This window comes from Chiloscyllium punctatum, chromosome 8, assembly GCF_047496795.1.
Source record: "Chiloscyllium punctatum isolate Juve2018m chromosome 8, sChiPun1.3, whole genome shotgun sequence".
Taxonomy (NCBI): Eukaryota; Metazoa; Chordata; class Chondrichthyes; order Orectolobiformes; family Hemiscylliidae; genus Chiloscyllium; species Chiloscyllium punctatum.
Genome location: NC_092746.1, coordinates 45,244,279 through 45,269,145, shown reverse-complemented (window position 1 = coordinate 45,269,145; position 24,867 = coordinate 45,244,279). Strand labels below are relative to the sequence as shown.

The 24,867-nt window shown below is 39.2% G+C and overlaps 1 protein-coding gene and 1 long non-coding RNA gene across 2 annotated transcripts in view; one reads left to right on the top strand and one right to left on the bottom strand.

Moving 5' to 3' along the window:
- Positions 1-3,563: 3,563 nt before the first annotated feature.
- dlx6a (distal-less homeobox 6a) lies at positions 3,564-9,044 on the bottom strand. The gene is made up of 3 exons (XM_072575452.1): positions 8,168-9,044; positions 7,148-7,341; positions 3,564-4,224 (listed from the first exon to the last, which is right to left on the bottom strand). Exons 1-3 carry the CDS (start codon positions 8,457-8,459, stop codon positions 3,976-3,978), a joined length of 735 nt encoding a protein of 244 aa, XP_072431553.1. The 5' UTR covers positions 8,460-9,044; the 3' UTR covers positions 3,564-3,975.
- Positions 9,045-9,634: 590 nt separating this feature from the next.
- The window catches only part of LOC140480509 (uncharacterized), a 72,579-nt gene continuing 57,346 nt past the window's right edge, over positions 9,635-24,867 (top strand). The window contains exon 1 of the long non-coding RNA XR_011961319.1: positions 9,635-9,916. This is a non-coding gene — a long non-coding RNA (uncharacterized lncRNA). The remainder of the gene's footprint in view (positions 9,917-24,867) is intronic.

The following is a 24,867-nucleotide window of genomic DNA, read 5'->3' as shown; positions in this document are numbered from 1 at the left end:
TCAGCAGGAGGGCACGAGCAGTTATCGCTCAGGACAAAGCGGCTCCCTTATTCTGGAATGAAAAATGTTGCTAATTTAATTCATACTTTGTCCCAGAGTTGCTAGTAACAATGGGCACACCGATTCACAGCGGTGTGTATTTTTATATAGTAACTTTCGTGGCTTAATTCTGCACTAGAAAAGACACCTTTGAGACACGACGATCACGGAATCTTAGCCATGCATTGGGAAGGAGAGGTCCCTACATTGCACGCTTAGCACAAAGATTAAGAATTTTTCTACCTGCTGTATTTTTAATTTTGGCGCGAATGCGTTCGCCATGGAAATCATGGGCTGGAAGGAATCGACTAAAGTTACATCTTGTTTTCCATTGTTGAGCTGGAGGAACTGAAACATCTGCTGCCATGAAAGAAAATATCCTACATGGTTTATCGCAAAATATACATGTGCTAGGCTGAAAGTGACATTACACATAGGTTTGAGAAAGGCACGGGCATGGTCGTGCAACATGTTACATTAGCATGCAAATTCATGCTATGCTTAAAATACGTCATTTAAAATTCCACTTCTCAATACAAAACCAAGTTTACTTTACTTACATGTTATTGCATGTATTGTATCTTACCAGCCACATGAAAGCTGCTGTGATTTCACAAGGGAGAAGACAAATTGTCATCTACTATTTTATTCACGAATAATGAATTTTATCGATCATAGTGGAGAACCCTGTAAACAGGACTTTTCCGTTTTCACTGTGTGCATTTGTTTACCACCAGCTCGATATGCTTAACGTCTTATTTTGTGACAACAGCTTCTATACTAACATTACAAGATCTCCAAGTACATCAAGAGAATTTAGAATAAATTATAATCTACTTTGCATTTCTACTCATAACGTTGATTGATACATAGTCATGGAGTCATACAGCACGGAAATAAACCTTTTGGTCCAACTCACCACGCTGAGCAGACATCCCAATCTGACCTAGGCCCAATTGCCAGTATTTGGCCCGCATCCCTCCAAACCCTTGCTATTCACACAACCTTCGCGTGCCTTTTAAATGTTGCAATTGTACCAGCCTCAACCATTTCCTCTGGCAGCTCGTTCCATACAAGTAGCACCCTCTTTGTTTCCCACTTACTGTTGCCTCACAGAATCACATGGATGTTGCGGCGCAGAGGGAGGCTTTTCAACCTATCTTGCCTGCATTAGTTCTTCACGAAGGCAGCATTACCTAGTGCCAATGTCCTCATACCCTTGCAGATTAAAAAGGAGTAAAGACCACCTATCACTTTATGAGAATCGCTTGAGTGCTCACATCTCCTAAAAAGGCAAATTGTTAAATATATTGCTTAAATTGTACCTCAAATGGAAATAGTTAATGAGTTACTGACATAGATAAGAGGCAGCTGAAAAATGTGTTGCTGGAAAAGCGCAGCAGGTCAGGCAGCATCCAAGGAGCAGGAGAATCGACGTTTCGGGTATCAGCCCTTCTTCAGGCTTATGCCCGAAACATCGATTCTCCTGCTCCTTGGATGCTGCCTGACCAGCTGCGCTTTTCCAGCAACACATTTTTCAGCTCTGATCTCCAGCATTTGCAGTCCTCACTTTCTCCATAGATAAGAGGCATTCTATCTCGTGGCAAAAAAAAAACTTGCAATGACAGATTATTCGTAAGAAAATAGCTGGACTTGTTATTCAGCACAATAACAAATAGTCTTCCAAAAGATACAGGAGGGAGCTACTGATCAAGCAATAATCTCCGCTCGACGTCTTTAATGTAATGTTGAATGATTTAACACGCAGGTGGAAATATTTTCCTCAAATGTATTAAAATGCAAAATAGTCGGGAGTGTGGTGCTGGAAAAGCACAGCAGGTCAGGCAGCAACCGAGGAGCAGGAGCAAGGGCTTATGCCCGAAACTCTCTTTCTCCTCCGATGCTGTCTGACCTGCTGTGCTTTTCCAGCACTATACTCTCGACCCTGATCTCCAGCATCTGCAGTCCTCACTTTTTACGAAAATGCAAAATAGCCGTGTTTGATAATTACAAGAATTCCAAATTAGACGCAATGTGATAAATACTAGCATTTGGGTGTATTATTAGGAGAACAAGGTTGAGGTTTTAAATTTTTTTGGTACAACGCGTACTAATATCGGTTCTACAGTTAATTTGTTCCATCAGAATTCTGGATTCATCATGGTTACTTCTGTAAATTCTTAATCAAATTGATAAACTACTTCTGTTTGACGTATTCCACACATTTCAAGTTGTCTTTCAGCAATTCGATTCAGGTTTGCAATGAAACATGCATCAAAGTCATTCTAAACACCAGTGATGTGGCACTTGATTTAAATTATACAGGGGCTGTACATTTTGCAATTTTTCCTAAGAAGTATACGCAGACTGCTGTGTGGAAATCACTGTTTGAAGTTTAATTTTTTTCTTTGCAGTTGCGGACTTCGTTTTGCTCAGCTTGGCACTTTTGCTGGATGGGATTTAAGAAACTCCTTTAATTAGTTTATGAATAACTCAAAGTCCTATTCTTTCTCTTTTGTTTTACTCTTCTTCCTGAATTTAAATAAAGATAGCTGTTTAGTATTAAAAGTGGAAGAAAATTACATGTAATTACCTTTGACTGTAAAAACGCTGTAATCAGCGGGCTACAATAAAAATTACCCTAATTATAGTCGCTTTTATGATGGTCTAAGCCTTTTTCGTGAATAATACCGTAAATTGTACCAAATATCAGCTTTAAATTGGAAGGGACTGCAGCTGGAGGGTTTTGTTTAGTATTGATCGTGTTGGATTTTACATTAGATTTTCACAGCTCGAGAAAAGCAGTCAATATTGCCAGTGGAGTGGCGAGTCTATTAAATGAGATCAGAACTATGGCTGATAATAGAGCTCTGTAATTTACTTCCTTGGTTGTTCACTAGAACCAAAGAATGTTGGTAAGTAATGATGGTTTTTGTGCGTACTGTTATTTATTGTCATTTTGAAATAGTGTGCATAACCTTTTTTTTCGGTCATTTGTGATCAGTGGATTAATGTTAGTAGCTCTCAATTAGATGTGTACTGATTCATAGTAATAACTTTGCATTACATGTCGCAATTTTTAATGCTACCTTGTTCCGAGCTTATTCGATATCATCAATTTGCGTTTTATGTTTTGAAACAAAGAAAATCTGCAGATTTGATTGCGTGAATTCATAACGTTATCTCGAGGCTTGTCTCATTGCTCATTGCTGCCTCTGTCCTAAAAGATTTTATGATTGTTCCAGTGGTCTTATTTTATACTAGATTATTTGCATATAAAACCATGGCAAGAAAATGCCAAACATACTTTTGAAATCATTTCTCTGGATTTTGGAAAAATTAGCATAGGAACACTTTCGACATTAGCTTAGCACATGAGAGACGGAATATGACATTCCCACCACTCTCACACACACCCATTCGACAGAAAAGTGCTAGCTTTACAGAGCGAGACCGATAATTAGCAACTAGTGTATCACTGAAGCGAAATTCTTTGAAACAAGTGTAACTACAAGACACGTACGTTTGTGATTTTATGATTTATTACTCAGTATGAAAGAGACTTAAAACATATAAACTATGTACAAATGAAAATTAAACAATATATACATACAAGTTGTAATTTTATAAGCTTCCAGTGCGTCTCAGCATCACGAAACCATGCTGCTTTAAAATCAGCATCAAATCTCCCATTTTGCATTCGTATTTGTGGTCATTGGATATGCAGTGGCGACTCTTTTGTAATGTCTACAGTCACTGACCAGTTCTCCTTTTCCGCCTACTACCAGTTTGTTTTAACATAGCACTTAGCAACTGAAAATCGTTGCTAGATCTCCCATCCGAAATGGTCGCGGGGCAGCTGGGCATTGCCAAACAACGGGCTCTCTCTTTTACCCCATTGTGTTCTGTCCATTGTGAGTTACTGGCCTTGGACTGTCACATCATTTGCCTTTGCACTGTCTCCTGGTGGGTCGTGGAGTACCAGGGGGAATAACCAGCCATATAATTGTTCGGAGCCATGTTAACACCTTTGGCCGAAGCTGAGATATCCCACACTGGTGGCATAGCCGGAGAACGAGGGGAGAGAGCAGCCGATCCTGGCACAGAATCATTCTCAAGTGGATTCCCGCCCTGCTTCATCAATTTCTTGAACTTTGAGCGTTTGTTCTGGAACCAGATCTTCACCTACAATAACAATTTAAAAAAAAAGAAATTTATGAACTTTAAACGATGGTCAATTTCTTTGACTTGAGATCACTAACATAGTCGGCATAGCTGACATTGAAAATATTGCAATGTGGTGGTGGATGGTAATCAGAAACGGTATTTTTAGGAAGTCTGTAAAAGCGTGGAAGTAGTATTCCAGAAAATAAATTTGCATGCACTCTTTAATTGTTTTCATTTCAATGTGGCCGAGGCATATTAAAAACCACTTTCATGGGCTAAAATGTCTTTACTACTGCTCACTGATGAGGAAATTCTATCCTGATCTGCCAAGCAATAAAGATTTTAAACATTGCGCTTGTTTTCTCCACAGACTAGTAAGTGCATAAAAATACACGAAAATAATCCAATCATTGACATTTGAAGTTTCCACAATGCGTGGAGACATACTTTCCCCCAAGTTTCCGTTATAATTAGGAAGAGAATATTCTGATACTCAGATATTACATGTCGTACAAGTTTCAAAATATTCACTTGCTTGAATATGTTAGAGTAAATAAACTGAGTTTTTTGGCGTCTACGCTTTCGGACTGATTAGGAAAACGAGAATATTCAAACCCCCTGAAATTTAATTAACGTTCAGACTAAAGGATTGGAAAGGCTCAGTTTCTGAATTTCAAAATTGAAAATCTCCTGAATTGGATATGAAAACAACAGTAAAACAATAATGAACGCATATAATATGTGATATAGTATCGTAGAATTTTACTGTAGACTTAACTTCCAAACGTGTTAATTATCCTGACAATTCGAGACAACAGTCAACAATGGTATACTTAAATAATATTTTCAACATTGCGATGGTTTTTAAAATGATTATATAGATACTGCTTCTCAACTGTGTTTATACGTTTCCTATTTTATAAATATGATCGCTTTATAGAAATATGCCTTGATCATTTTATTGATCGCATGGAGTTCTTCATTTCCCTCATTTACAATCCAAAGTTAAGCAACACATCATAAATTATTTTCTTGTCTCATCTCTTCCCACGCCATTCCAACCCCCACACTGCCACCCACGCCCAAAAAAGGCGAAGATTGCTGGTGGTGAGGTAAAACAGGGTTTGACAAGTCGTTCAACACAGACACGGGTAATCAAAGGTGTTGCATGAACTTGGATTATAAACTCTATGCGCAAATATAGAATGCCTCGAATCATTTATTAAATCAAACCGATATAACGACATTGTTTTCATATGTGCTCTTCCTTGGCAAGGTAAAAGAAAACCAAGGTAAAAAAATATTGAAGGAAAGGACAGTCACAATAAACGACAAAAACCAGACGCGGGGTAGAATAACTATTGTTGAATTTTCATACCGTTTTGTACAATAATACCTGAAAATATCTCAGAAAGACCGACACCCTTAAACAAAAATCATAGACTTTTTTTTCGCAATTTTGAAATTAAATTGGTCAACTCGTTTTATGACAATACGTCTATGTTCTTGGCTTTCAATAGATAAGCCTTATGTGTTGCTTGGTCTTGATTTTGAAAGCATTCGTCGATCTATCGTCACAGACACTTTTAGGTGAGGACTGCTTTTGACGCGAGCATGAACTATGTGGAACAAGAATATTTTAATTGGCTCCCATCGAAAAGTAATCTTGTAACTGATATGGGTGAAGCATTGCTTAAAGCTGTTATAGAGAGGGCGAAAGACTGGCCCAGAGTCAGTTAAGTCCTTAACAAACGGACAGCTCTATTCAGTTTCAGACCTCCCATTGTTCTGTATCACATCAGTGCTGGGATTTGGGCCGAAAATGAATCAAGGAAGCCTTGGTAGCCAGCAAATATTGACTTAATTATTTATTTGCAGCAGGTTTATCCAAAGCTGTTTATCCAAATTTTAAACACATTTTACATATTTGACCGCCAAGCCTTGCTAAGTTCATGTCTTCCGACCACTACCAGGCAAATTAAAAATTGCGCATCAAACGTAATGATCCCAAAGTGTTCAATGAGTGTGCTTGAAGCTTTTACATACGTGGGACTTTTTTTTTAACTACACTCGTATTTCAAAGTGAATAGCTCTGAACTAAGTTCCGGAGTGGGATACAATAGATCTGGACCAAAACGTATGGTGCTTTTGTTAAAAAGAAGCATGCGTCTATTGTTAATAGCCCAAATTAGGAGAATCATCGAACTTCTTAACAAGATTATCGTTCGCATGCCCAAACAGATTCTGGATAACTTGAGATTTATAACCTTAAGAAAATAAATACTTTAACGTGCTGTAAGCTGCTACTCAATTGCAAACAGATTGTACATGTGGCCAACTTCTGCTGAACAGATTTATTTTATTGTGGTTTGCTGAGGTTACCCCCAAAAGATCCAATTTTCTTGCAGTTCTCCGTTTTAAATATAGGGTTAAAATTGTCCTGAAACAAACATCTATTAGTCCGATAATTGCACTCCAAATGTCAGTCATCCACAAGGATTAGGGTTGAAACTGTGTTATGTCTAATTATTCTCTCACAAAAAGTACCATGCTAAAGAAAAACAAAATAAAATGGTCATATTCATCACAGAATTAAGGTCACGCGGGACTCAATTGCATTCTTGAGAGCCTCGGTTTTGATATAAACTGCAGCGCCAAATGAAAAAAAAAGTCTCAAATTGAAAGGAAGAAATTGACTGCAAGTTGAAGAATGAAATCAGACTGAGCATTTTATATTTCTGCACCATGTTTACCCAGCCTTTACAAACCACGTAACGTAATATATAGACCCTCGAGAATTTCAAAGTCGTCGTTACGCACAATTTGACTTAAACAGTCACTAAATATAACTTGAAAAGCGAGCAGGTCACAAGAAGAGCGAACGCCAAAAGCTGATGTTCTTCCAGCTACCTGGTAAATCACTCTTTCCTGGGCACAGTACCTGTGTCTGTGTGAGCCCCAGCGACGCGGCCAGCTCAGCTCTCTCTGGTAAAGCCAGGTATTGAGTCTGCTGGAAACGATGATTTAACGCTTGCAGCTGCAGACTGGAATAAATAGTGCGAGGCTTGCGGATCTTTTTCCCTTTCCCATTAAAGCGGATCTCCCCATTTTCAATCACTGTTGTCTTTTGTTGTTCTGGAAAACAAACATATGGTACACCATGTCGACATTTACTGCGGCCCACTTCACAGCACTGATCTAAACCTATTCAAATGCTCATTCCCCTGGAAGTATTTTTTTATATCTGTCTCGGAGACATTAAAGAGATATGTTCCTTAGTATTACAAACTCCTAAATAATCTGACCTGGTGAAAATAATCAACAGCCTTCTATTATCTCTCGCCCTTGGCAAGTTACAATGAGAAACATGCTGAGCACAACTGGCGACTCTGAAATAAGCATTTTAATAGTAAGATGTATTAGTTAATGAAACGTCAGTCGCTTGCAAATGCCTGTACATGGCACCACGTAATTGCCAGAGTCAACAGGGGTACACTGTTATGGGGACAAGAAGTTATGTTGCATCAAATGAACAGTCAGGAATCGAAGTTCCGATTACTTATTGACCTAATGCCTGCCTCATTATCTCGCTGATCACCTCTACTTCTTTGTCAAAAAAGTTACCAAATATATTCTAGATAGATATCTGTGCTGACAGATATCCTTTCTGAAATATCCCAGATAAAAGGATCAAAGAGACAGCAGACTCGGCGAGTTTACATTATTAATAAGCACTTTCCATAGAGTTAAGTTCAGAAGCAAAACAGAAATCGGTTACCGAACAGAAAAGAACAGGGGAAAGAAAGAGAAAATATGACATAAAACATTTGAAGTATATTTCTTACACGGCTTAAGTAATCTGCCGTGTGAACTGTTCAGAATATCGCTGTTGATTGCATCAAGAAGGCAAATGGAAAGGCCGATTGTGAATTACTCTGGGTCTGACCGAAGGAAGACTCACCTGTCTCGTCTAAACGTGTCTGGCTGCCAGTGGTGTTGCTGTGGTAGGACGGCAGGTAGGGACTATGATGAGAGTGACTCATGTAGGGATAAGGTAAAGATCTGTTGTAAGTGTTGGCGGCCGGATACGAGCTGTCGTGCTGGTGTGAGTGTCCTCCTGAGTGCAGGCAATGCACTGGGTAGTGACCGTGAGACATGACCGGAGAGCTCTGCTGGGATTGCTGGCCAAACTCCATGAAAGCAGATTTAGAGTCCGGGGCTTCCAAACCGTCAGCTATCGTAGTCATGGTCATTATAAAACTTCAACTGGGGGGAGCAAAACTCTTAAAGGCGAAATACTTGTCTTTTTCATGAAGAGGGTAAATCTTCCGAGCAGAAAGCGCGGGCGTGTTAACTCCTTTTTGTCAGTAAAAGGTTATTTTGTGCGTCCAAGTTGAATGGAGCAAGGATGGAGTTGAAGCAGTCTTTTAGTGGATTCTGCTAAAGTTAAGGCTCTGCTTTCAGACTTGATGCAGATGCTGTAGTGTGCTACAAGTCGAATGGTTTGTCTCCAAAGGGCAGCAGCTCCTGATTGGTCATCTCTTTGCTTCGTCATCCTTCTGCTACTTGGACTGGATTGAGTGGATCCAGTGAGCAGTGGGTTAACCCGGCTCACTTCAAACCAGGCCAAACAGCCCTTTGCAACAACGCTCATAATTGCTCTCCTTTCTCTTCACAAAGATGCAAAGGAATGATAATCCTCAAAAGGCACTCTTATTTCGATAGCACAGGGCTGTAGAGTAGGCTGAAAACCTGGTGCCATAAGACTGATGTTTTAAACAGTTTAATTCTTAATAAAACCAAACGGCAAAAGGAACTTACAAATAACAATATAACTAGTCAGATGCATACATTTAGCTTGCGCATGCGGAATATCACAAGGACCTGATCGATGAAAATGTTAATTTCATCCGCGGGAAAATGAAGACGGTTAACTCGTCATAAAAGCGAATAAAGAGACGAAGAAATCAGTTCCAGGTCTTCCTTCCAATAAGGAGTCCCCCAGAGCTGTCAGTTAACTCATCCTGTTTGATTGAAATCACAAAGCGTTCTACTGCTTGAAAGATATACACATTATGAATGTGGTTGGCGATTTGGCAAATTTGAGTTAATGCACAAAGTGCTGATTTAAAGTATATGCATGCGCCTTACTAAGTGGGTTAGATTTAAATTATGAATGACTTCATTGTGTTATCAATATAATTAAATACGCAACCATGTGTTATATTTATTTTTGGATGATGTATGTAGAGATAATTATGGTCCTACTTAGAAATACATAAAACTTATCGTGATTATTTTCAAATTGCTGCAATGAATTTCCCCACAATTGTCTTGTAATGATTATGACCGCATTTGGAATAAAATAGTGGATATAGCATAAATTATCCTCTAATTATACGCTACTGTCGCATCAATTATCCTCTTATCAAAGTGGTTGTCTAACTGCAGCGTTTAGTTTCAATGCTTATCTCACTATAAAAAGAACTTTATAACTATTATTTACACGGCCCTTTAAATCTCAACTCACGGACGGTACTATTCTTTGCGCCCCACCATCAGCCGAGAGCGGAGATTCTGGGAAGAGGTCCTTATGGATGAAATAGGTGAAGTCTGTATTGCAACAGTAAATGTTTTATAGTACTACATTCAGGTGACACAAAAATCAGATGGATTCTGAAGCAGTATATGCATCCACCTGACAGAAAAGGTAAGGCCGATTTATATATTACTGGGGAGGAAAAATTAAACCTGTCAAAGCAATATTGATGTTAGAGTGTCTCCCCTAACTGGAAGGACAAATTAATCAAACAATAGCCCACTGGTAAATGCAAGTGACCCCAATCTGTTCAAACAATGTCTTAATAGTGTGAAAGGTCTGGCCGTAATATTTTGTTGCATGTATTCAGCTTGTCGATTGATCAGAATACAGTTTAGGGTTACCCTTTGGAACAATTTTAATGAGCGAGTGATTTTAACACATTTTGTCTATCTGGGATCCTTTAAGGTTTCTATTATGCGCTTTGGCTTTCTTTTTGCATTTTCGGAAAAGCACCATTGTCTTTGAATAGATTTGCTGCCTTCTGCTTCTTTTTACTTCTGCTTTTCCAATAGCGCCCGATAAGGAAATCTGACCACACAGACAACTCGAGTTCGACTTTTAGACTGCTTGTATTTTTCAGTCAGTTGAGGGGATCCTTTTCAATTCTGTAGGTTACTTATCAGTTTCAGATCAGTTTCGCAAAGAGAAGGAAACGTTGATATGTGCCCAGACTTTCAGCGAGCCTGTGTTAATATGATAGCGACTGAAGTAGTCCAGAAAAAGCGTGGTCGGGGAGGAACAAAGCAAAGCTGCAAATCTAAATAATGTAATGTTTTTCTATTATATTCCCGAATACCTCAGGAAAGTTAAAAAAAACTGCTAAACCATGTTGTAAGGTGGAGAGCAGCAGACGTCCAGATAAACCTAGCGATCCGTTATTCTGCTCAGCAAAACCTAGCAAAACAGGTCATTTGATAAATTGAGTAAAATCTGACCAAACTACAGACACAACATTTCAACGAAACAATATCCTGAACATTCTTAACTGGACAGCGTTATATTATCATATTATTATGAATAACATTTTAAAAGGTTTATTTAAAAATCAAATGGTACACTTTTGCATTCAGTCATTAAATACCGTTGCATTGAAGGAGTAAGTGATTGTTCAGATTGATTTCAATCATGGGACCACACCTTGGATTGTAAGACAGAGCCTTTTTCAATGTGACCATTATTCCTGCACTCCATTATCGACAGCGATTTGTTCTTTCTGGTTTTTATTAAAGCTAGATATTGTTCGAAGGAGAATTTGTTGTATGGTGCTACTTATCACACCAGAAGTTATATTTGTGACGATGGATGGGATTGGAGTAACTCAGCACAGAGCGCGGCTGCATTTTGAAATCTGTCTGTTTCTCTGGCAGGTGTACTGACTAACCGCATCCCAACTAAACTAACTATTTTTTAAAAAAACCTACTCGAATACATGGCTGTCCACACGGTTCAATCTGACGATGGATAAGACATGAAATGTTACCCTTAATGAATGTTACATGCAGAGTTGCAATTTACTTACCCATATTCCTTCATAATTCTATGAGTATGAATATGTAGCCAAGCAACATGTGCCGCTTTCACAGGTATTCAGCCATGTGTGTCTGTGGATAGGTGCGTGGCACATTTGTGCTTGGAAAGCTGCATGTAAACATTATATACAGCACATCAGCGAATCTTTCATCTGCTTGTTCGGGCTGTTATAACTAAACGACCATTCGTAAATCCCAAATTAAACCGCGTTACCCCCTCCGGACCTTAATTGATCTGGCAGGATTTAATTTTGTGTAAGCGCACCTCTAACAAAACAAATAGACATCACGGGCAACATCGTAATATGTGCGGCCTTTTATACCTGGGAACCTAGGAGAAAGTGAGGACTGCAGATGCTGGAGATCAGAGCTTAAAGATGTGTTGCTGGAAAAGCGCAGCAGGTCAGGCAGCATCAAAGGAGAAGGAGAATCGACGTTCCTGAAGAAGGGCTTATGCCCGAAACGTCGGGGACCTACTCGATTTGTTTGGAACTGGGTTGTGTTGGTGCTGGTAGACATAGTGCTGTATTATTATTGCCCCATTACCACTATATTCCCTTTAACTCAGTTTGAAAGCAGGATAAGCAAATTGAATGAAAATGAGATTAATGATCTCTCGACACTATGCAAACCATTATATTCTTTATCGAAATGAAGGAAACGTATTATGTTTAACGCACGCGCCTCAAAGAAGAACGTGGTTTGAACTCTTTAGCCTCTGGATCTAAATTAAATAGGTGCAAATTTCATTTTTCAGAGGGAACATCTTCCAAACTGCCCTGGATTGGTTTAAACAGTGCAGAATAGGGTTGTCTACAAACCCCAGAAGTAAAAGAAAATGATTGCAACTGGCGGAGTGAGTAGATTGCTTTAAAACTGCGCTGGGGATTTGTTTTTTTGGAAAGAAAACAAATCCGCAGATAAGCTGACTAGGAACCTGAAGGGAATCTTTCATCACTTCATTGATACAATACCGAGACAACAAACTGGACCACGGGCCTGAACACGAACCACTTGAGTATAATCTGTTTATGGACAGATGGTTAATCTGTGGAGAGAGAAATATATACCAATTTCTTACCAACACTACCCAATAAATGTTTCAGCCGGTTTTGTGGCCGAACTACTACGTTTAACTAAAATACTTATACAATATAAGCATTTTTAGAAGACAGTTCATTAACGCAGTTAGGACTGCACTTAGCCATCTCAAAATTATTGACATTTTGTCGTGACTAGTTAACTGACAGCACCAGCAATCATACTGCTATGGTTGATGCTTAAGGCATTGCGGAGAGAGCGCAGGATTTTCTATTTTGCTAATTACACTTGGATCGCTTCTTGGGTGTTGCAGACATGTAGGAGTCAATGGTTTCCGTACCGATAGTGTCGGAGAAATTGCAACTAAAATACTACATGAGGATTCTGAAACAGCACCAACATCAATTCGATTTGATATCAGGAGATTCAACATACGCTCTGCCGCCTGCTGTATCAAATTCATAAATAAACTACCCATATCTCTATACAATTTAATCCATAATGTAAACACATTGTAGTCATCATCAGAAGGATATATTAGCACCTTTGTTACCATTGTCTTTATTCCTGTTATACTGTGTCAAAACACCATTCACTAAGTGCAATTCTTGCTTTCCTTAATCGAATAATTCTAAATATACAAAAGTAGGTCTTGTTTATGGTTTAACACAAATAAGATGGAAATTAAAACGGTCGTTTTCTTTTAATATAAAGCAAGGCTAACATATTTAAAAGCATGGCCATCGAATATAAACGGGCGATTTGCAAATACCATCCTTTCCAGTGAACTTGTTTCAGAATTTATTCATTGGGGAGAATTACATTTGGCAGCACAATAACAGTTGCAGGATTACGAATTGCGGATGCTAAGCTATTCAGACAAAACAAACAAATAACAAAAATTGAACTTTTCCGCACATAGACGAAGATCCACCGGCCAAATTAAGTAACGCTTCTGTATACCAATAATTAAAGCGCAATTGTAAAACAATCATTTACAGGAAACACGTTGCCACATCAAAATAGGTTAGTTATTTGAAACAATAATTTTCATAGTTCTGGGCTGTTCAATATTTCACATGGAACGCGGGAGTCGCACGATTCGGTTATTCTTTGAACCATTTTGAATACTGTAAAAGATTACAACTTTCGGGTTTCAGTGGATGATTTATTTGGGCTATTTGCTACATTTTTGAGGTTGGAGTGAAGTTTAGCGGTCACAAACTTCAAATGATCTCTTTCAGTGTCAGCGGATAATGATTTTTGCTATTTGCAAAATATCGAGGAATCCAAAGACGGAGCTAGCAAACAGTGATGTCTCCCCTAGCCTCTCACCGACACTGATTATCACTGCCGAGGTAGTGACAAAACAAGCGCAACATCTACTGTGAAAGCTACGTAATGGTCCAGTATATTCCTGTGAATTGATGAACCTTACTAACTGTGCCAAATTATTCCTCTTTGATGGTGGAATTTAATCTGAGAAAGTTAATGTATTCAATTGCATTGCAAAGAAACGTTTAGCGGCGTGTCTCTGTGTGCTTGATGAGATCCAAACAAAAGACAATGCAGGATTCCTGATAAAGAACTTCACATCAGTCCAAGCAAAAACTACTGAACGAATCAGAACTAACATATAATTCTCCACCTTCTGGATTTGCACAGGATATTTCATTAGGAAGTGCTTCAAATATACTGTCCCCTCAGAACTGAACATTTATTTGGGTTAATTTTTCAGTAACCGCAAAAGTCTTCCAGATTTATTCTGTTTATCTATTTTCATTTAAAGTACGCTGCTTACAATAGAGAATACCAAGGATGAGATTGTAGCATTTTTGAAGTATGCTTTTGTGGTTTGCTTGTCAACAACTGGCCCACTGATACCTCATTTTCAGTGCTTGTTCTGTTAATTTCAGGTGAATTCAAACAATTTATAAATCGTCCAGCATCGACCACAGATGTGTGTCTATTTGTGCATGAGTTTAAAACGCTACTGTTTGCAAATTGTTGTGTTGGTATAAAAGGAAATAAAGCCTACACAAAGACAAGAGACCCACTTGCAATTCAGAACACCCAGACTATCATTTTCCATTCGTTTTAAAAATAGAGGTTTAACAAAATATGCAAAAATAAATGCGCGGCTGCAACTTCACGACTATTTCTGCGCTTTGCACATCAGTCCAATGTTTGTCGTGTTTCAATTTGAAGTGCAGAATGTGCAAAGCCTTATCTCTCCCTATCCTGATTAATTGACTTGGCTTTAGAGACGCTCTAATTGTAGGAAATTATGACCATGCCTACTCTGTTTTGTCAGTGTAATTACCTTAGGTTTTATTTTTAGAATTTCCAACTACCTTCGAAAATAAAGCGAGAATGCTTCTAAACATTCCGAGCACATTCGTAATTACATACCCCCTGTTCTTAACTCCAATTGTATTTTTCTGTCATTTATTAGCGTGGATTTCGGCTCCAAGGGAAACGGCTAGTAAGGCATTTTGTCAATAAAATGACATTAGTTGTAATGACAATGAGCCTATTCTAATTACGAGTGCAAAACACACACACACCGACACATGTACTTTCAAATTCACACACACTCAAATATACTCATATTGCACATATGTACATACATGTAAACACGAGGCATACATGGGAAATGTATGTGAGTGACAGTAAGGGCAATAATCATGGAGTCCTTTGGTAGGAGCGTTTTTTTTTTCCTTTTTCACATCAGAATGTACCGTTCAATGCCATTTATCCCTGATGATAGAAAATTGCTCTGTTGCCAGGACACTGCTGAAATAGAGGGCATAACGCCACATTTCCATTTGTAGCTTCAAAGCTATTCAAATTAACTTACCAAATGAAGACCCTGTGGAAAACAGAGTGATAGAAAGTGTTGTGCTGTTTTAGCTTCTTTCCAATATTGTATTTTGTACTTATTTATGCATATTTTATTATCTCATAGCCAATATCTGAAACACAACCAACTTTTCACAACCCCATTGAATATTTGAGAGCATTTTGTGGTTGGAACATGTCCTTTCCTGACTACATACTGCTTAGACAAAACTACAAATAAACTGTCAAGATCATGACATTCCTTCTAACACCAGTGGGACCAGCAAGTCCAAATGTTAACATTGCAATCTTATCAATAACAAAGAACTGTGATTTTTGTTTAACTTTACTAGACACAGATCTTTCCAGAATATATTGAATGCTGCAGTCTGTCAGAGTGGGTTGGTGGAGTTCAGCTTTCTTAGCTATTTCATCTGAAATTCCCCACAAAATTAAACAAACTAATAGTTGTTGCATTTTTTGTGTGCAAGTACATTGCAAAGCAAATTTACTTAATGTTTTGAAGAGTTTATGGAATATATATTTGTGTGATTGTATGATATCATTTCTAATAACATAACAATCCACCAACATGTATCCAAACACAAATTGGAGGAGAGTGCTAATGGTGTTAGTTAGAATTGTCTTATTTATACACCATCAGAATACACTTTTTTGCCTAGCTCCCAATGTACTGAAAAATCCTCTAAACATTGACACTATTTTGCTGATGAAAAATCTTAATGGAATCAATGTAATTTATCTAAGAGCAAAGAGATGTTGGACGTGAATTGCTTCAAAATTACAATAACCAACATGATAGTTGGTCTGAAAGAAAATCACTTGTAGAGACAATCCTAACAATTCACATAAATCTGAATCAAATAATCAGCATTTCTGTAAAATTGAGCTGTCATTTATCCAGACGCCCACTACATGTGATTCTATATTATCCTCCCGATTATATTACAAACCAAGCTGATATTATTACTGGCCAATTCAGATCTCAGACTGAAATCCAGCTTGATAGACAATATGTTTTTGATGTTAACCAGGTAGACTGACTGAAACCATAAACACACCATATTGCCGATTTAGTTTTTAACAATAGAATAGAAGTTTATTTCTCAAAAGAGATAAAGATAATTAAAGCAAACCACACCATGGGTAGCACGGTGGCACAGCAGTTAGCACTGTTGCCTCACAGCGCCAGAGACCCAGGTTCAATTCCCGCCTCAGGCGACTCTCTGTGTGGAGTTTGCATATTCTCCCCACGTCTGTGTGGGTTTTCTCCAGGTGCTCCAGTTTCCTCCCACAATCCAAAAATGTGCAGGTTAGGTGAATTGGCCATGCTAAATTATCTGTAGTGTTAGGTGAAGGGGTAAATGTAAGGGAATGGGTCTGGTTGGGTGGCGGGTCGGTGTGGACTTGTTGGGCCGAAGGGCCTGTTTCCACACTGTAAGTAACCTAAACTAAACCAATTACAGACATCTTGCATTTAAAAATTTTGATATGCAGAGTAAGAATTCATTGATTTAATGCTATCACATGTACCGAGATACAGCGAAAATGTTGATTTGTGTGTTATGCAGGCAGATTGTACGAAGTACATCAGGGTAGCAGAACAGAGTGCTGAATTCAATGTTACAGCCACATAGAGAGACAAATCAGAGTTAACATTTGAGAGGTCTGTTCAAATGTCTGATCGCAGGGAAGAAGCTGGTCTTGAATTTGTTTGTACATGTATTCAAACTTTTATATCGTCTGCCTGACAGGAAAGTGTGGAATACGATATAACCAGTGCGGGAGGGGCTTTTGATTATGCTGTTGCTATTGCAAGGTAGAAAGAAGTATAGATGTAATGAATGGATGGAAGGCTGGTTTGCGTGATGAACTGGGCTGTGTTCAGGATTCTCTGTAGTATCTTGTGGTCTTGGGAGGAACGGTTGCCATACAAAGCTGTGATGCATCCAGAAAGGATGCTTTCTATGGTGCATCTATAAAAACCGTAAGAGTCCATGTGGATATGCTGAATTTCCTTAGCATTGCGAGGAATTAGAGATGTTGCTGTGCTTCTTGACCATCACATTGATGTGGCTGGACCAGGACAGATTGATGGTGATCATCACTCCAAGGAACTTGACGCTTTCCACCATCACGATCATGAATGCAGATAGGGGATGTTCCACTTGCTGAAGTCAATGACCAGTTCCTTTGTTTTGCTGATGTTGATGGAGAGATGGTTGTATTTATTGCATGATGTGAAGCACTCAGTCTCCTTTCTGTATGGAGTTTTATCGTTGTTGAGATCTGAGCCTCAAAGGTGGTGTCATCAGCAAACTTGCAAATGGAGTTGGGGCAGAATTTGGCCACACAGTCGTGAGTGTGTAAGGAGTATAGTAAGGGGCTGAGTATGTAGCCTTGTGGGCATGGGGTGTTGAAGATTAAGGTGGAACAGATGCAGTCACCTATTCTTACTGATTACGGTCTATGCATCAGGAAATCGAGGATTCAGTTATGGAGGGGGGAGCCGAAACCTAGGCCTTAGAGCTTAAAGATGAGTTTGTTTGGAAATATGATGCTGAAGGCAGAACTGCAGTCAATATGTAGGAGCCTGATGGAGGCATCCTTGCTATCCAGATGTTCCAGGGATGAGTGTAGGACCATCTGCTGTGGACCCCTTGCATTGGTAGGTGAATTGCAAAGGATCAAGGCAATCTCGAAGTGTTTCATGATTATGGAGGTCAAAGTCACCAGGTAGTAGTCATCAAAGCACATTGCATAATTTGTCTTTGGCTCTGGAATGATGGTTGTCTTCTTGAAACAGATGGGAACTTCAGATCATAATAAGGAAAGATGAAGATGTCTGTGAATACTCCCACCAGCTGGTCTGCACTGGGTCTGAATGCACAGCCGTGCACTTCATGTGGATGGTCATTTTTCATGAGTTCACCCTCAAGAAGGCCAATCTCAATTAAAAAATTTAATCCCAAGAACATTCCTTTACAAATTCAAAAAAGCACATATTTACAATACCCATATAAAAATAATTCTCCTTCTCTATCATTTCGCTTTAACTGGGACTTCAATGCCAGTCTGGAGAATTTGATAGTGCCTTCCTAGAGCCTTCATGCACCTGAGTTTACACTTTTTCAGTTTCAAATAACAGCTTCGGGGATTAACCCAAACACTTCTAGTCTGGAACTATTAGTAAACTACTTATGCTGAGGTTTTTTTAACAACTAAAATCTAACATCTCCCTTTTGTAGGTACAAGTGCTTACACATCCATCTTTAGCCAAGACTTCTGCAGAACTGTCCTAAACTGAAACCAAATTTGAAAGCATTCAGTCCAACTTATGGGTGTGTCCCCCAAACTTAAAACAAAAATGTCCAGAATCTCCCAACAGTACACTAAACCAGTGCACACTCTACCATAGAAAACAAATCAAACAGCATTCATTCTTGGATGCTAAATTTCTCAGAAATAAATCATCATGGTTATGGAAATACTTACAAATTAATCATTAAATCTTTCAGACACTTAGAAAATCCTGTATGCCACTGACCAAAACTCAAATATCCAAACTCAAAAATAAATATTAAAATACATATAAATCATGAACTCCACATTACAATTATTCAAAGCATTATATTTAGTGCATGACACTAAGAATATTTTTAAAATAGCTTATCATGCACTAACTACAGGGGTGGATAACAATGCAAAGAATTTGGAAATAGAAGCATAAAGTCATGGAGATGTACAACACAGAAGCAGACCCTTTGGTCCAACTTGTCCATGCCGACCAGATATTCTAAATTAATCTAGTCCTATTTGCCAACATTTGGCCCATATCAATCTAAATTCTTCTTATTTATATACCCATTCAGATGCCTTTTAAATATTGTAATTACACCAGCCTCCATCACTTCCTCTGGCAGTTCATTCCACATACGCACCATCCTTTGCGTGAAAAAAGTTGCCCCTTAGGTCCCGCATAAATCTTTCTCCTCTCACCCTAAAGCTATGTCCTCTAGTATTGGACTCCCCCATCTGAGGGAAATGTCCTTGTCTATTTATCCTATTCATGCCCCTCATGATTTTATAATGCTCTATAAGTTCATCCCGTAGCCTCTGACGCTCCAGGGAAAACAGCCCCAGCCTATTCAGCCTCTCCCTATAGCTTAAACCCTCCAACCCTGGCAACATCCTTGTAAGTATTTTCTGAACCCTTTCGAGTTTCACAGCATCCTTCCTATATCACGGAGACCAGAGTTGCACACAGTATTCCAAAAGTGGCCTAACCAATATCTTGTACAACTGCAACATGACCTCCCAACTCCTGTACTCAATGCACTGACCAATAAAGAAAAGCATACTATATGCCTTCTTCGCTGTCCAAACCATATGCAACTCCACTTTCAAAGAACTATGAACCTGTACTCTAAGGTCTCATTTGTTCAGCAACACCGTCCATGACCTTACTATTAAATGTAGAAGTCCTACTCTGACTTGTCTTTCCAAAATGCAGCACCTCACATTTATCTAAAATAAACTCCATCTGCCACTTCTTAGTGTATTGGCCCATCTGATCAAGATCCTGTTGTACTTTGAGGTGACCTTCTTCACTGTCCAATATACCTCCAATTTTGGTGTTACCTGTAAACTTACTAACCATACCTCCTATATTCACATCCAAATCATTTATGTAAATGATGAAAAGTAGTGGATCCAGTACTGATCTTTGTGGCACACCACTGGTCACAGGCCTTCAGTCTGAAAAGCAACCCTCAATCACTATCCTCTGTCTTCTACCTTCAAGCCAGTTCTGCAGCCAAATGGCTAGTTCTCCCTGTGTTCCATGTGATCTAACCTTGCTAACCAGTCTCCCATGAGGAACCTTGTGGAATGCCTTACTAAAGTCCATTTGGATCATGTTCGCCACTCTGCCCTCATTAATTCTCTTTGTTACTTCTTTAAAAAACTCAAGCAAGTTAGTGAAACATGATTTCTCATGTACAAAGTCATGGTAACTATTCCTAATCAGTCCTTGCCTTTCCAAATACATGTAAATCCTGTCCCTAAGGATTCCTTCCAATACTCTGCCAACTACTGATGTCAGGTACTTTAGTTCTATAGTTCCCTGGCTTTAAATAGTGGCATTAAGTTAGCCAATCCTTAGCCTTCTGGAATCTTACCTGTAGCTATTGATGATACAAATATCTCAGCAATGGGCTCAGCAATTACTTCCCTAGCTTCCCACAGAGTTCTATCATACACCTGATCAAGTCCTGAGGATTTATCCACCTTTATACATTTTAAGCCACCCAGCACCTTGTCCTTTGTAATATAGACATTTTTAAAGATGTTTGATATCTTCCATACTCTTCTCCACTGTAAACGCTGATGCAACATACTCATTTAGTATCACCCCCAGCTCCCATGGTTCCACATCTATGTGAACATGTTGTATTTTTTCTGGAATCCTGATGTATTATGAAATGTGATATCTATCAAAACCTGAAGGTCATACGAATGAACTCAATCTCAACTAATTACTTTTTGAAGTGTTTTGAAGTGTTTTAAAGTTGTTTTACTGGCAGCTAGATAACCGATGTTAGATGGACTGAACAACAATGAGACGACTGGATAAGTGCTTTGGTCATGTAGGTTGATGGATAATATTGACCACTGCATTAGGTAAACTTTTCTGCACTTCCATGATTAGCAATAAGGGATCTTGTGTATTTATCTGAATAGAACTAAATGCCTTAGCTTTCTTTATATTATTCTTTCAAGAAATGTGGGAGTTGCGGCACTGGTTGCCCAAACCCATTGCTCTTGAATTGGGGGATGCATTACTAGGCCATTTCAAATTAAACCACATTAAATTGGATTTGGAGAGCAAACCAGCTGGATTGGTAACAGCAGAGGTCCTTCTTTTAAGGATGAACCTGATCAGGTTTAATAACAGTCAATGATGGCTTCATGGCACTTGAGAAGGCTTTTTGTTCCAGATTTTATTAATTGAATTTAATTTCCACCAGCGGTCATATACCTTGTGTATTGAGAACATTAGCCTTCTACCTTTGGCTTATGAATTCAATGACATTGCCACTACTGTACCATCTACCCCTGTCTCATCTCCAACAATACAACACTCCCTGAAGTGTCAACCTACTTTACAAGGTTACTTCCTGCATTACCTTCTGACTCAAAGACAGAGCCATATTGCTAAAATGAAATACTTTAGAATTTAATATTTCAGTATTGTGCCTTTGCTGAGATTTCTGCATTGTGCTGAAACACTATTGCACCATTGGAATTGTCATTTTTGCATGAGATATTAAACCAGAGCCCTGCTTGCTTTTTCAGGTGGTTTCAAAGAACCCCATAGTATGATCTTACAAAATAGAGTGAGGCTATCACTAGTATCTAACAGATTATTTGTTTTATTATCACATTTCTGTCTACGGGTATTGTGTGCAAATTGGCTACCATGGTTCCGACACTGCAATATTGACTATACTTCAAATGTACTGAGCTGGCTGCAATGGACTTTGGACGTCCTTAAGTCATGAAAGCTATGACTTGAATGCAAGCTTATTTTTCTTTAGTTTCAACAAAATGTGGGTTGAGTGTTTTGATTTTGGGTGAAGTACGGGTGCAAGTGCTAATGATAGAGATTGAAAACAATTTTATCATAAAACTACAGGAAATTCAATGCATAAATTAATTTTTATTTGCACTCCAAGTAATTACATAATTACATTTATTTTGAAGACGATCAATCAGGTTTTTCTTAATACGGCCTTAATTTTACTTCTGGTAAGGTAAACCAGAATATATAATTCAAGATTGCATTCAGGTCTAAAAGTATTGGGCATCTCTGTCTTTCATGCTAGTCACGCTTTTATAAGTAGGTTATGGATGTCATGGTTTAATGAGAACAGGCAATCTATTGTGCTGTGTTTGATTGGTGTCAATCTTTCTATCCCTCACTGTATAACAGCTTTGACACATTAGTACTAAAGTGACCTGTTGATGAGAGTGGTGCAATATGAATACCAACTAAGGTTAATGTATATATGGATACAGACACAGCTCTCTCAGTGTTGCCATTGCTCTGAATTACTTATTCATGTGAGAGTACAGCAAACTGAACTGCAGTAATCTCACGTACCTGAACACCACTGATGCCTGTCAGGAAGGGAGAAAAGGTCAGAAAACACTTTATTTTGTTATTGGATTCACATTTATTTTTGTTTAACTAATATTTTACTAATGCAAAAAAAGTATTTGCAGCATATTTTTATGTACCAGTAAATACACATTTTTAAAATAATTCAGCCTGGCTGTCTCCATTCCAAGTACATTAGCTTATTTAGTTCTTTTGTTGCATATGTATAATCAGGAAGAAAAACAGAATGCATACATAATATGCTCACAAATATCTTTTTGGTCGTACAGCTGGTGTCCATGGTTTTGATACAAGTAACACTTTCATCCTAATACTGACCAGACTCTGCAAACTAACAAACATCAAAATGATGATCCTTTAAGTAATTTAGCTATTCAACTTGGTTATGCATGTGGTTTAATGCAATTGTTAACTATTGCTAATATCCTCATAACAACAGAAAAAAAAAATTACTATGAACATCCAGAGACAGTGAAGAAATTCCTAAAACACCTGGGAGGGTAAGGGATACTGTTGAGACTAATTAAATGTTAGCAATGAACGTGCTTGATTAGGTATGAGTCATGTTGCAGCAATTATGGTTTGACGGTATGTTAATAAATTCATAGTATCTTTAATAAGAATTTGGCTATCTTCGGTGTGGATTGAATCAGGGTCTAATTGTATTTTTATATAATCAGCTGTCAGATATTGTTTATAAATTCTCTGACCCAAGGAAGCCTAGGTGTACCGATTATAGTATTCAAATTTGTAACATATTGATTTGATACCTCAGATCATTTTTCTTTTGAAAGTACATAATTTGTGACATTTTTAATTGCTAAAATCATGACAATCGCAGCCTGAGAGATAATGAATGACAAGTTCAACTTTGATAATTAGATCTGTTAATGAGAAAGAAAATTTATAAAATAAAACTAGCCTTTGTAGAAAATCCTAACTTAACAATAAGTGTCGATTTACTATATTCTCTAACTTTGTATCTTCGGTAATTGATGTAATTATGCTCTCTACTGCAAACCTAGACCAGCAATGTGTAGCATAGTGATTGAGCACTGAGAGAACAAGTGAACAACCCCGAAATGTGCACTGACCTCTACACCGCTGAAGCCAGACGCCAACTCGAGGACACCTCTTCCTACCGCCCCCTCGACCATGACCCCACCCCTCCATCACCAAACCATCATCTCCCAGACCATACAGAACCTCATCACCTCAGGAGAGCTCCCACCCACAGCCTCCAACCTCATAGTCCGGGAACCCCGCACTGCCCAGTTCTAGCTCCTTCCCAAGATCCACAAGCCTGACCACCCTGGCTGATCCATTGTCTCAGCCTGCTCCTGCCCCACTGAACTCATTTCTATCTACCTTGACACTGTCCTATCCCCCCTAGTCCAGGAACTCCCCACATACATTGAAGACACCACCCACGCCCTCCACCTCCTCCAAGACTTCTGTTTCCCAGGCCCCCAACACCTCATCTTCACCATGGATATCCAATCCCTCTACACCTCCATCCGCCATGACCAGGGCCTTCAAGCCCTCAGTTTCTTCCTCTCCCGACGTCCCCAACAGTACCCTTCCACCGACACACTCATTTGTTTGGCCAAACTGGTCCTCACCCTTAACAATTTCTCCTTCGAATCCTCCCACTTCCTCCAAACCAAAGGGGTAGCCATGGGCACCCATATGGGCCCCAGCTATGCCTGTCTCTTTGTTGGCTACGTAGAACACTCCATCTTCCATAATTACACTGGTACCACTCCCCACCTCTTCCTCTGCTACATTGATGACTGCATTGGCACTACCTCGTGCTCCTGCGAGGAGGTTGAACAATTCATCAGCTTCACCAACACATTCCACCCTGACCTTAAATTTACCTGGACCATCTCTGACACCTCCCTCCGCCCCCTTCCTAGACCTCTCCATCTCCATTAATGATGACCGACTTGACACCGACATTTTTTACAAACCCACCGACTTCCACAGCTACCTGGATTACACCTCTTCCCACCCTACCTCTTGCAAAAATTCCATCCTGTATTCCCAATTCCTCTGCCTCCACCGGATCTGCTCCCAGGAGGACCAGTTCCACCACAGAACACACCAGATGGCCTCCTTCTTTAGAGACCGCAATTTCCCTTCCCACGTGGTTAAAGATGCCCTCCAATGCATCTCGTCCACATCCCGCACCTCCGCCCTCAGACCCCACCCCTCCAACCGTAACAAGGGCAGAATGCACCTGGTACTCACCTTCCACCGTACCAACCTTCACATAATCCGCCGACATTTCCGCCCCCTACAAACGGACCCCACCACCAGGGATATATTTCCCTCCCAACCCCTTTCTGCCTTCCACAAAGACCATTCCCTCTGTGACTACCTGATCAGGTCCACGCCCCCCTACAACCCACCCTCCCGTCCTGGCACCTTCCTCTGCCACC

Excerpts from the sequence above, each read along its gene's own strand:
- dlx6a (XM_072575452.1), bottom strand. The coding sequence starts at position 8,459 with ATGACCATGACTACGATAGCTGACGGTTTGGAAGCCCCGGACTCTAAA. Across the intron at positions 7,342-8,167 it reads GACACGTTTAGACGAGACAG|AACAACAAAAGACAACAGTG; the intron begins GTGAGTCTTCCT and ends TTTGTTTTCCAG. Across the intron at positions 4,225-7,147 it reads TGGGGCTCACACAGACACAG|GTGAAGATCTGGTTCCAGAA; the intron begins GTACTGTGCCCA and ends TTGTTATTGTAG.